This window comes from Moschus berezovskii, chromosome 20, assembly GCF_049115385.1.
Source record: "Moschus berezovskii isolate FMDL1 chromosome 20, NW_MosBer_1.0, whole genome shotgun sequence".
Taxonomy (NCBI): Eukaryota; Metazoa; Chordata; class Mammalia; order Artiodactyla; family Moschidae; genus Moschus; species Moschus berezovskii.
Window position 1 is genome coordinate 53,803,695 of NC_142479.1, and position 11,181 is coordinate 53,814,875.

At 53.3% G+C, this 11,181-nt stretch overlaps 1 protein-coding gene across 1 annotated transcript; it reads right to left on the minus strand.

The window, feature by feature from the left end:
• Positions 1-207: 207 nt before the first annotated feature.
• On the minus strand, positions 208-4,001 carry LOC129544393 (keratin, type I cytoskeletal 19). Its single transcript, XM_055407831.2, has 6 exons — positions 3,530-4,001; positions 1,787-1,869; positions 1,408-1,564; positions 961-1,122; positions 724-849; positions 208-592 (listed from the first exon to the last, which is right to left on the minus strand). Exons 1-6 carry the CDS (start codon positions 3,944-3,946, stop codon positions 338-340), a joined length of 1,200 nt encoding a protein of 399 aa, XP_055263806.1. The 5' UTR covers positions 3,947-4,001; the 3' UTR covers positions 208-337.
• Between the last annotated feature and the right edge of the window lie 7,180 nt (positions 4,002-11,181).

Genomic DNA, 11,181 nt, shown 5'->3' on the forward strand with positions numbered 1-11,181 from the left:
CACAAGCTTGTTTCAGGGAACTGGTGAGATAAGTGAAGACCTCTGGAGAGAGGAATTATGGTAATAGCTACAGTTTGTGAGAGCCCTCCCTTTCCTTTTCTGGGACATGATGGACTCTGGTTCAAATTAAACCTAAACAATAAAATCTAAACAGTGCAAAGGCCAGGCCCACCTCCATGGGCTGAAATAAGAAACCCAACGTCCATCTTCCTTTGGGCCATAAAGTTTTATTGGCAGGTCAGGGGGAGAGGCAAGGGTAAGGGTCCCTCCCCTCCCATGCCTCTACCCAGGGGAATTCCTTCTGCCACAGAGCACGAAGGCCAGGAGGCCCCCAGACTCAGAGGGCCTTCGCAAGGGACAGGTCGTTGTAGTAGGCGTCCTGGCCCTCCAGCAGGTTTCGGTAGGTGGCAATCTCCTGCTCCAGCCGGGTCTTGATGTCCATAAGGTGTTGGTACTCCTGGTTCTGCCGCTCCGTGTCAGCTCGCACGTCACTCAGCTGAGCTTCGATACCACTGATCAGCGCCTGGATCTGCGCCAGCTGGGCTCCGAAGCGAGCCTCCGTTTCCGCCAGTGTGCCTTCCAGGGCGGCTTTCTGAACGCAGACAGAGGAAAGAAGGCTCAGCAGAGCCTAGTGCCCAGAAAGGGCCCAGGCAGAGCCACCGCCCAGGCTGCCCAAGGCTGCAAGGACATAAGTATGAATCCCACAGGGCAGAGGGCACCCACCATGCTGAGCTGAGACTGCAGCTCGATCTCCAGACCCTGGAGAGTGCGCCGCAGGTCAGTGACCTCCGTCTTGCTGATCTGCAGCTGCTCCGTGTGGCCAGCGACCTCCTTGTTCAGCTCCTCAGTCTGTAGTGAAAGGAGGCAGAGGGAAGAGCACTGAATCAGACCCTTGCCTGGGAGCATTAAGCCTCCTCTCCTTGCCATCTCTCCAGGGAGAACCTGCCTCCCCCTCCATACCTGGCTGATGAACCAGGCCTCAGCATCCTTCCGGTTCTTCTCGGCCATGACCTCATATTGGCTTCTCATGTCACTCAGGATCTTGGCTAGGTCGATGCCCGGAGCAGAATCCACCTCCACACTGACCTGGCCACCCACCTGGCCCTTCAGCACACTGATTTCCTGGAAAGATACAGCAGAGAGCCTGCTGGGCCTGAGCCAGGGCACTCCCCGATATCCCAGGCCATGGCGGGAGGGGCTGGTTTTCAGGTGCAGACCTAGGACCCAGCACTGGGGAATACACGGAGTCACCACCATCTGCTGTTAGAACCCTTGAGAGCCACAATCCACACTCAGGGTCAGGTCAAGGGGGCCACAAATGTGGCCACAGTCAGAGGATACAGGCTAAAAATATCCTTATTTGGGGAACTGGGCTAGGGTGGACGGAATGCCCAGCGTGAAACCCACCTCTTCGTGGTTCTTCTTCAGGTAGGCCAACTCCTCCTTCAGGCCTTCAATCTGCATCTCCAGGTCAGTCCTGGCCAGGGTCAGCTCGTCCAGCACCCGGCGCAGGCCATTGATGTCAGCCTCCACACTCATGCGCAAAGCGTGCTCCGTCTCAAACCTTTCAGAGGAAATAGTCGTAGTCAGGCCAGCATTTCCTCTGCATCTCTGAAGATTTCCCCACCTCCCCTGGGCTCCAGGCCCCATGGGGGATGGAGAGTGCTTTAGACCAGCTAGGGTAGGTGAGGGAAGCACCCATTCCCCCCATGGCACTGAGCCCCCTAAGGGACTGCCTCCCCTCCCCTGCTCTGGCTTCTGCAGCCCTCAAAGTAGAGACACTCACTTGGTGCGGAAGTCATCTGCAGCCAGACGGGCATTGTCGATCTGCAGGACTATCTTGGAGTTCTCAATGGTGGCACCGAGAATCTGGGAGGCAGAATGCAAGAGGTTGGCACCAGTTCAGCATATGGGTAATGCCCACCCACTTTCTTCCCAGAGAAGCAAGAGTGCGTGTGCCCCCAGTCCCCTAGAGACCAAAACTCCAGCCACCCCAGGCTGCCAGCTCTCTGGGCAGCCTTGAAATCAGTCTAGGCCTGAGAGCTGGAACAGGAGAAAATTACTACCAAGGAGGCTGACCCAGAGGGTAGGAGATGGGCAGGGGCAGGGGCAGGGGAGAGCGGTAAGCCTCAGAGGGAAAAATCTCCAAGACCTGTACCCAGGGAAACTCTTAATGGTCTAGTGATCTGCAGACCAGATGCAGCAAGAATAGGGGTTACCCCATTGTTCCACCCCTACTCAAAGCACATTCTGCCTTCAGGGAAGAGAATTTCTTCTGTTAAGCATCTGTTAAGTGTCAGCACTTTGCATCTCCTCTTTCAAGTAAACTCTATTTCCTAGTGTAGGTCACTGTTTTACAAGTGTGAAAACACTATCCTAGTTGTTTACATCTCTAACTCTCCTCATCTGAGGGGTTGGTCTAGGCACCTGGCACCCATCACCAGGCCAGGCACAAGGTGGGTCCTGGGCTATGTTGTGGGGGCTGTGTGTTTGGAGATCCAACATGTCCGCCTGCCAGTGCAGGAGACACAAGAGACATAGGTTCCATCCCTGGGTGGGGAAGATCCCCTCGAGAAGGAATTGGCAACCGGCTCCAGTTACCTTGCCTGGAAAATTCTATTGACAAAGGAGCCTGGGGCTACAGTCCATGAGGTCGCAAAGAGCCGGACACGACTGAGCACACTCGCAAGCATGCATGGCATATGAGACTTAAACGTCCCACTGGCTCCTGAAACACTTCTTCTGGATGGGCTCCCAGCTCCGGCTCTTCCTCGTGGGGTGGGCGGAGATCAAGCCCCACCCTGAAGGACCCTGAGCACCGCCCAGGAAGAGGCTGGAGCTGGAACCTGTCTCCACCCACAGAGCACTGGGCCTCCGCACACAGGGTTTCTTGAGCTTGCTGCGTTCGTCGCTCTCACTCGTTCCAAGGGCCACAGTGAATGTTCCTCCTTGACCAGGGCCCAGAGTCGGCCTCTCCCATTCTTCCCAGAGCTCCTCTGAGTCCCAAGTGGCCCCCTGGGCAGAGGAGGCCTTCAGCCTGAGCGGGAGGGAAACCAGACCCCCGCCTCCGCCCGGAGTAAAGGAATGCAGAGGACCCCAACCGGGGACGGCAGGAGACAGGGCTGGCCTGGTGGGGACCGAATTTCTCCCTGGCCAACCTCTTGCATATTCCTGTTGTCACGGAGACTCGGGCCCAGACCTCAGGGCAGCCCACACTGTGCGCCAACTCCTTCTGCTACTTCCGAGCCCCTTTCCCAGGCCTAGACGACCGGAGCGCCTTACCCCTCCAGCCCCGCCACACTAACGCGCCCCGCCCTCCAGGCTCCACGTCCTGGCCCGTCGTCCTGCCCCTCCTCACCTGCCGGCTTCGCTCAGCCCCACCCTGTGGGCCTCCCACATCCTAACGGGCTCGCTCCCGCCCCGCCGGGAGGCGGCCCGGGCACCCGCCGCCCCCGCCTCGGGCCTCGCCCGGCCCGCGGGGCTGGGTTTGCGCGGCAGGTGCACTTCCCCCGGCCGGGCCACCGCCCACCTGGTCCCGCAGGTCCTCGATGGTCTTGAAGTAGTGGCTGTAGTCGCGGGCGGGCCCGGGCCCCTGCTTCTGGTACCAGTCGCGGATCTTCATCTCCAGGTCGCCGTTGGCCTCCTCCAGGGCGCGCACCTTCTCCAGGTAGGAGGCCAGGCGGTCGTTGAGGTTCTGCATGGTGAGCTTCTCGTTGCCCGCCAGCAGCCCGTCGGAGGTGGCCAGGGCGCCCGCATAGCCGCCGCCGTAGCCCCCGGAGGACGAGGACACGAAGCGGGCGGAGGACACCGACACGCCGCGGCCACCTGAGCCCCCATGGATGCTGGGCGCGCGGAAGGCGCCTCCAGCCCCGAAGCGCACGGAGCCGCCGCCCATACCCCCGAAGGACGAGGTGGACGACGACTGGCGATAGCTGTAGGAAGTCATGGCGGAGGAGGACGAGGCGGCACTGGTCGGAGTGGCAGGAGGAGTGGCGAGAGGCCCTCACCTGGCGCCTTTTATACCGGGGCGGCGGGGGAGGGGTGTCAGGCGGCTATCTGAGCGCCCTGGAATTTGCAGGCTCCTGATTGCAAATAAGGGCGCTCTCCCCATTGGTCAGTTCCTGGCGGCTCAGCTTCCTCCTCTTCCCCTCCCAGGGGCCAGAGGCTCCTGCCCTCCCGAGAGCTGCCCCACCCCAGCCCACTCCGAGCCCCAGCCCCACGCCCCTCTAGCACACTCACACTTGGACATCCCTGCAGTTCACATGCTGCCCCCCCATTAAGATCACCCAGAGTTTGACAACCCCCAGGAATTACAGCCCTTTCTGAGAGTACGGATCACTCACTCAGAGTCGCCCTCCCCATCATACTCCAAGCCCCTTCCTTATGAGCAAAATTAACCCCCCCAAAAGTACATTCACCTGATTCCTACATCCCTCTGGGAATTACCACCTCTCTGGAGCTGTCCCTTGGGGCTCGCCCACACCCTGCCCCCCCTCAAATACCCCAGATGGAGGTACTCTGAGCTGCAACCTCCCAGGCCTCCTGAGACAAAGCCACCCCACCCTGTTATGGCTGGACAGGGCCCCAGGGCGACAATAGGCTCCTGGGAACAGCTGATGGGAGTGTATCTGCAACTGGACTGTAAAAAGCGCAATTATCCTCACCCCCAACCTGAGGGCTGATTCCCCCCATTCAGCGCCTCTCACCTCCTACCCACCCCTCTACCAGGACAAACCTCTACCTCCAACTCCAAAGGCATACATTCTGAGCCTAAGCAAGTCAAGTAACTCACTCATGAGACTTTTAGCACCTGCTGCCCAGAGCAGGACAGAATCCCTCTGTCCTTGTGAGCATCTCCAAGGAGCGTGCCAGAGGCTGAATCCTCCTGTGTCTATTTGTCCTCCTAGTACCCGGATGAATAGATGGATTGCCAGGAAGGGCACTCACGCTCACCGTGGAGAGACTGGGTAACAGAGGAAGGTGCCCCTCCACTCCACACAAGCCCCAAGCCCGCTCTTCACCCAGTTCAGTGGCTCCACCCACCTTTTCGATCGCCTCGGAGGCCCCCCGTGCCAGACACTGCAAGGTCCTGAAGCAGCCTCACCCCAATTCCTGTCCCCAGGGACCTCACTCCTGCTCACAATTGTCCCCACAGTTCCTTCCCATCCTGATGTCAGAGCAGCCACCCAGTCTCAGGACAGAGGCCCCGTGCCCTTTTGATAGGGTGGTAGGGACATGGGCCAGTTACTCTTGTTTTCCAGTGAAATCTTAGCCCTCCTCTCTGCATTTTATCTCCTGGGTCACTTGTGAGTAAATGAAGACTTGTCCCCTGCCTCTGAAACCTGTCCTGGATAAACTATCTTCTGGCCACCAATTTATTCAAGAACAGGGGTAGCAACAACCCACACACACACGTGCACGCACGCACACACGCACACACACACCCTCGCCCACCAGGAGCAGCCCCAGGAAACCCAGTCTGAGGCTGTTTAAACCAGTGAAATCAGACCTGCAAAGTGGGTCCTGGGGCTCCCAGGGGGAAAAGAGACTCAAGGCCGGCCCTGAAAGCAGGGTGTGGCTAGGCCTTCACAAAGGTTGTAGCCGCCAGAGCTGGTCTGATGTGAGTCACTATTTGGCCCTGAGGAGGAGGCCTGCTCCTGGTGGGGGAGGGGGAAATTGGCCAGATAGTTGCTAGCTCACCAAGCCCTGGCTGAAGTCTCTGCTTCTGAGCCTGATAGGAAGGCTTAGGACAGGACTTTGCATTAGGAAACAAAGAATGGGACCAAGACTTCACCAGAGATTAAGTTGACTATACACTGGCAACCCACTCCAGTACTCTTGCCTAGAAAATCCCATGGACGGAGGAGCCTGATAGGCTGCAGTCCATGGGGCCGCTAAGAGTGGGACATGACTGAGCGACTTCACTTTCACTTTTCACTTTCATACCTTGGAGAAGGAAATGGCAACCCACTCCAGTGTTCTTGCCTGGAGAATCCCAGGACAGGGCAGCACTGAAGTGACTTAGCAGCAGCAGCATACTTCAGAAGAGCTTAGAGTCCCAGCCCTCTACGCCAGAGCCATAAGAACAATTGACTGCAGGGTAGTCCCTTTTATAAAGACTTTTCAGATCTCATTGGATCCCCACAGCCACCCAGTGGAAAACGTATTCTGATCCCCGTTTTACAGATGAGGAAACAGAAGCTTCAAGAGGGACAATGGCTTGCAGGAGGTCCACAGCCAAGAGCGTCAGATTCGGACTTCTGGCCTCTTAACCCTCCTCGGCCCCACGGCCTGAGTTCCTGGGTGCAACAGAGGCTGTGCTCTCCCTTCCAAGGAAGTCCCACCTCCAAAACTACTCCTCAGATCTCTTTCCCCCAAAATCCTAGGTTAACTCCAAGGATAGTCAGGCCCAGTTTGAGCTGAACAGTGGAGTCTGGGAGAATCCCCTGCTCCCACTCTCTGGCCAGAACAGTGCCTAGCACCTTCCACTGTGAGCTGTGTGACTTTTAAACACTTCTCTGGCACATCCAGAACTCAAGAAAGCAATCTGTTAAGGCTGCCCTCCCAAGAGATGGAACTGAGGAATCAAGCTGCAGTTCCCACTGGGTAAGCAGACTGCCCACGAGCAGAGTCCATGATCTGCCTCTGGCTGTGCAAGGGTAAGAACCTGCAGAACCTGATTGGACGAACTCCCTTCCCAAGTCCTGGTCTAGGGCCCTGGTCTAAGAAAAGATGATCTAGTCCAAGGAAGCTCAGAGAAGTAAAGTGATTCACCTGAGGTCACATGGCTAACTTGTGTCTAAGTCCTGAGGCCAACGGTTCTCTACCTGGACCTACCCTAGAAGCTTCTCACATGCTGAGTTGCTTTCAATTCAGTTCAGTCACTCAGTCGTGTCCAACTCTTTGCGACCCCCCTGGACTGCAGCACTCCAGGCTTCCATGTCCATCACCAACTCCCAGAGCTTGTTCAAACTCATGTCCGTCAAGTCAGTGATGCCATCCAACCGTCTCATTCTCTGTTGACCCCTTCCCCTCCTGCCTTCAATCTTGCCCAGCATCAGGGTCTTTTCCAATGTGTCAGCTCTTCGCATCAGGTGGCCAGAGTATTGGAGTTTCAGCTTCAGCATCAGTCCTTCCAAGGAATATTCAGGACTGATTTCCTTTAAGATTGACTGGTTTGATCTCCTTGCAGCCCAAGGGACTCTCAAGAGTCTTCTCCAACACCACAGTTCAAAAGCATCAATTCTTTGGCACTCAGCTTTCTTTATAGAAGTTGCTTTAGTCATGTCCAACTCTGTGAGTCCATGGACTGTAGCCTGCCAGGCTCCTCTGTCCATGTAATTCTCCAGGCAAGGAAACTAAGGTGGGTAGCCATTCCCTACTCCATGGGATCTTCCTGACCCAGGAATCAAACCGAGGTCTCCTGGATTCCAGGCAGATTCTTTACCATCCGAGCCACCAGGGAAGCTTCCCTGGTGGCTCAGATGGTAAGAACCCACCTGCCAATGTAGGAGACAGAAGAGACAAAGGTTCAATCCCTGGGAGAAGGAAATGGCAACCCACTCCAGTATTCTTACCTGGAGAATTCCATGGACAGAGGAGCCTGGTGGGCTACAGTCCATGGGGTCGCAAAGAGTCGAACACAACTGAGCAACTAACACAGAAGCTTCTAACACTGGAGCAAATGGAGATTTCAGTTCCCAGAGGGGAGTAATTATAGGTAGGGGAGTTTTCATCATCCCCAAGGAAATCAAATAGTGTTTCGGGCCACTGGAGAGAAGTGAGAGTCTTAGTCTTTGGGTAGAATGAAATGGTGTGACAACGATGCCAACAGGGATAATGATGATGAAGGTGATAACGATGACAGCTAGTGTCTACTGTGCCAGCCACTAAGGTTAAACGCTTTGTATACATTATTTCAACTAGTCCTGTGAATTAAAGTGCTATCATCCCCATTTTACAGACCAAGAAAACTGAGGCTCAAAAAACGTTAGTAACTTGACCAGTCACACGAGTAATGGACCTAATCTCGGTGAGGCAGCGGTGAGTGGTGGCATGAAATGAGATCTTAGTTCCCTGCCCAGGAATTGAACCTGGGTAGCCTGGATAAGAATCAGTAATCCTAGCCACCAGACCAGCAAGGGCTAGAGGCTAAAAGTTATCTTTCCCTGGATCTTTGCCCCCAGTGAAAAATGTATTTATCATGGAGGCAGAAACTGTAAATGCAGGTATTAAAATTTATTATTAGGGATGTAGCATAACAGCAAGTGGGAGAGCATGTAGAGAAACAGCTTGTTTAGTTAAGACAGAAGCAAGGCGGAAATGCACACCCAGAGAGAAAGAATGTGAGCGTCCCCCTGTGAGGAGGAGTACAGTGCAAACGTAGCTAAGTCATCTATGTAGGGCAGTTCTTCCGGGTCTTTATCTTCCTTCAGGCCAATTATCTGGTTTCTTTTGCATGCCTGACCTACCCTCGGACTGTCCCCTGGGTGCACCTCAGCCTAGATGGATCTCGAAGTGAAGGCTTCTGGGAAGACAATTATAGCCTGGGGTTATCCATTGACTTTTGGCTCACGAGCAGCCTTTCTCGGCATGTGTAGTTTCTCCCTTGTCCCCAAAGAGGGAAGAGTGGAGACCCCTTAATCCTGTACTCAAAGAGGGTTTGCCGCTCTTTATCCTCGCCAAGACTGTTACCTTGACTATTGCCTTAAAGTGTTCACCGGCTATTTACCGTTCTGCTGTTACTTCCATTTCAGAGGGCAAACAGGGAGCTGATTGTAAATGCCTTAACTGGAGCCCACCTATCTCTTGTCTCAAGAAATGCTGACAGTTTTAAGTATCCAGCCTGAAGCCCACTTCTTCATACCCCATGAAATGCAAACAGGAGGCCAGTTGTCAATGTCTAAGCTGGAACCCATCTATCTCTTACATAGGACCCAGGATTTAAGCCCAAGTCTTTAACTCTCTAAAGCTATAGTCCCAACCGCAAACGCTGTCCCCCCTCTCATGGGTTGTGGGTCAAGGTGCTTTCTTCCACTGGTCTGGAGAAAGGGTTATCAATTTCGGAAAGGCAGTCTGTCAGGGGATTATAGAGACATTCGTTCTGATGAAACATGGTAGACTGAATATCCACATTAATTTTTGCTCCTTCTTAAAACCCTGTTAAACTAACCGTAAAGAAATAGTTTTTAAAAATAGAAGAGATGGAGAAGGAAATGGCAACCCACTGTGTCCTGGGAAATCCCATGGACAGAGGAAGCTGTCGGGCTACAGTCCATGGGGTTGCAAAGAGTCGGACACGACTGAGCAACTAACACTTTCCATTAAAAAAAAAATCCGCTGCAAGCCCCAGTTCCACTCTTCCATGTATATTACCAAAGAACCCCTTGTTCATATATTCAGGAAGGTATATAGAAAGATACATTCTGAAGCACTGCTTATAATAAAGGAAAGCCAGAAAAAACCACAGGTGGAGGACATTGAGTAAACTATGTACCATTCACTTTGTGTGAGAAGAAATTAACCAAATGAGTCATGTCAATATTTAGTGATGTGGAGAATCTCAAAGAACCAGCTGTTGGGTAAAATAAAAGTAGCGGGAGAGCAATGCATCTAACATAATTAATGCTGACATACACTTAAAAGAGGACATCTCTACAGGTACATATGAGTATGCACCTAAGCACATAAGCAGTTCAGTTCAGTCTCTCAATCGTGTCCAACTCTTTGCAACCCCATGAACCGCAGCACGCCAGGCCTCCCTGTCCATCACAAACTCCCGGAGTCCACCCAAACCCATGTCCATTGGGTCGGTGATGCCATCCAACCATCTTATCCTCTGTTGTCCCCTTCTCCTCCTGCCCTCAATCTTTCCCAGCATCAGGGTCTTTTCAAATGAGTCAGCTCTTTCCATCAGGTAGCCAAAGTATTGGAGTTTCAGCTTCGACATCGGTCCTTTCAATGAACACCCAGGACTGATCTCCTTTGGGATGGACTGGTTGGATGTCCTTGCAGTCCAAGGGACTCTCAAGAGTCTTCTCCAACACCACAGTTCAAAAGCATCAATTCTTCAGCACTCAGCTTTCTTTATAGTCCAACTCTTAGGAAACAAACCAGACTGACATCAAGGATTTCCCTGGAGAGAAGCTGATTGAAGGGTAGTATTCAGGGGAACACAAGCTTGTCTCTGCTATTCTAATTTTTGCGACAAGAATGTATTTACATGTTATTTGTTAATTTAAAATTATTAATGGCTAATTAAAAATAATTTCTTAGGAAACACTACACGATGGACTTTTACAATTGGGTGTTTGTAATATGGGCTTCCCCAGTGGCTCAGCAGTAAAGAATCCACCTGCAATGCAGGGGCCACAGGATTCATGGGTTCGATCCCTAGCATGGGAAGATCCCCTAGAGGAGAGCATGGCAACCCACTCCAGTATTCTTTCCTGGGAAATCCCATGGACAGAGGAGCCCAGCAGGCTACAGTCCATGGGGTCACAAAGAGTTAGACACAACTGAAGCAACTTAACGTGTGTATTATAGTAAATCCCCCTTCCCCTCCCTGTCCATACACCACCAACCTCTGTATCCCCACTTATGCGTGCTGACACTCTAATCTTGAGTTAAGAAAGGAGAGCAAAGTTTTGGAAAAGGTAACTGCGTATGTAGGGAAAAGAGATCCCCCACAAAAGGTTTCTAGGCTCCTGCCCTTACCCCAGGTCCTTTGCTTTGATTTTCCTTCTTTATGAGGCAAGGGAGTGAAAAGGGAAGAGAAGGCATCAGAACTTTTCCTTCTTTCTTTTTTTGGCTATAGTGGGAGGCATGTGGGATCTTAGTTCCCTGAGCACGAATTGAACTCCTGCCCCCTGCAGTGAAAGCTGGGTGTCTTATACACTGGACCATCAGGGAAGTCCTAAGACAGAGCTTTTTAAGAGGGACTTGGAAAGAGCCTGGGTGCAGAAAGGCTTCTTCAGTTGGGATGACTTGGACCTGAAGGGAGCTCCTTCTGTTCTGGGCACCCGAGGATGAGAAGCCTTAGGGACATCCTGGTGTCATCCTCTGACAGGGATCTAGGGATTCTCACGATGAGCAGGCAGCCCCCCTGAGTATTGCACGTGATGTGGATAGGTGGGCTGGACCTGGAGTGACCGCCCCGACCTGAGCCTGCAGCCAGCAGCT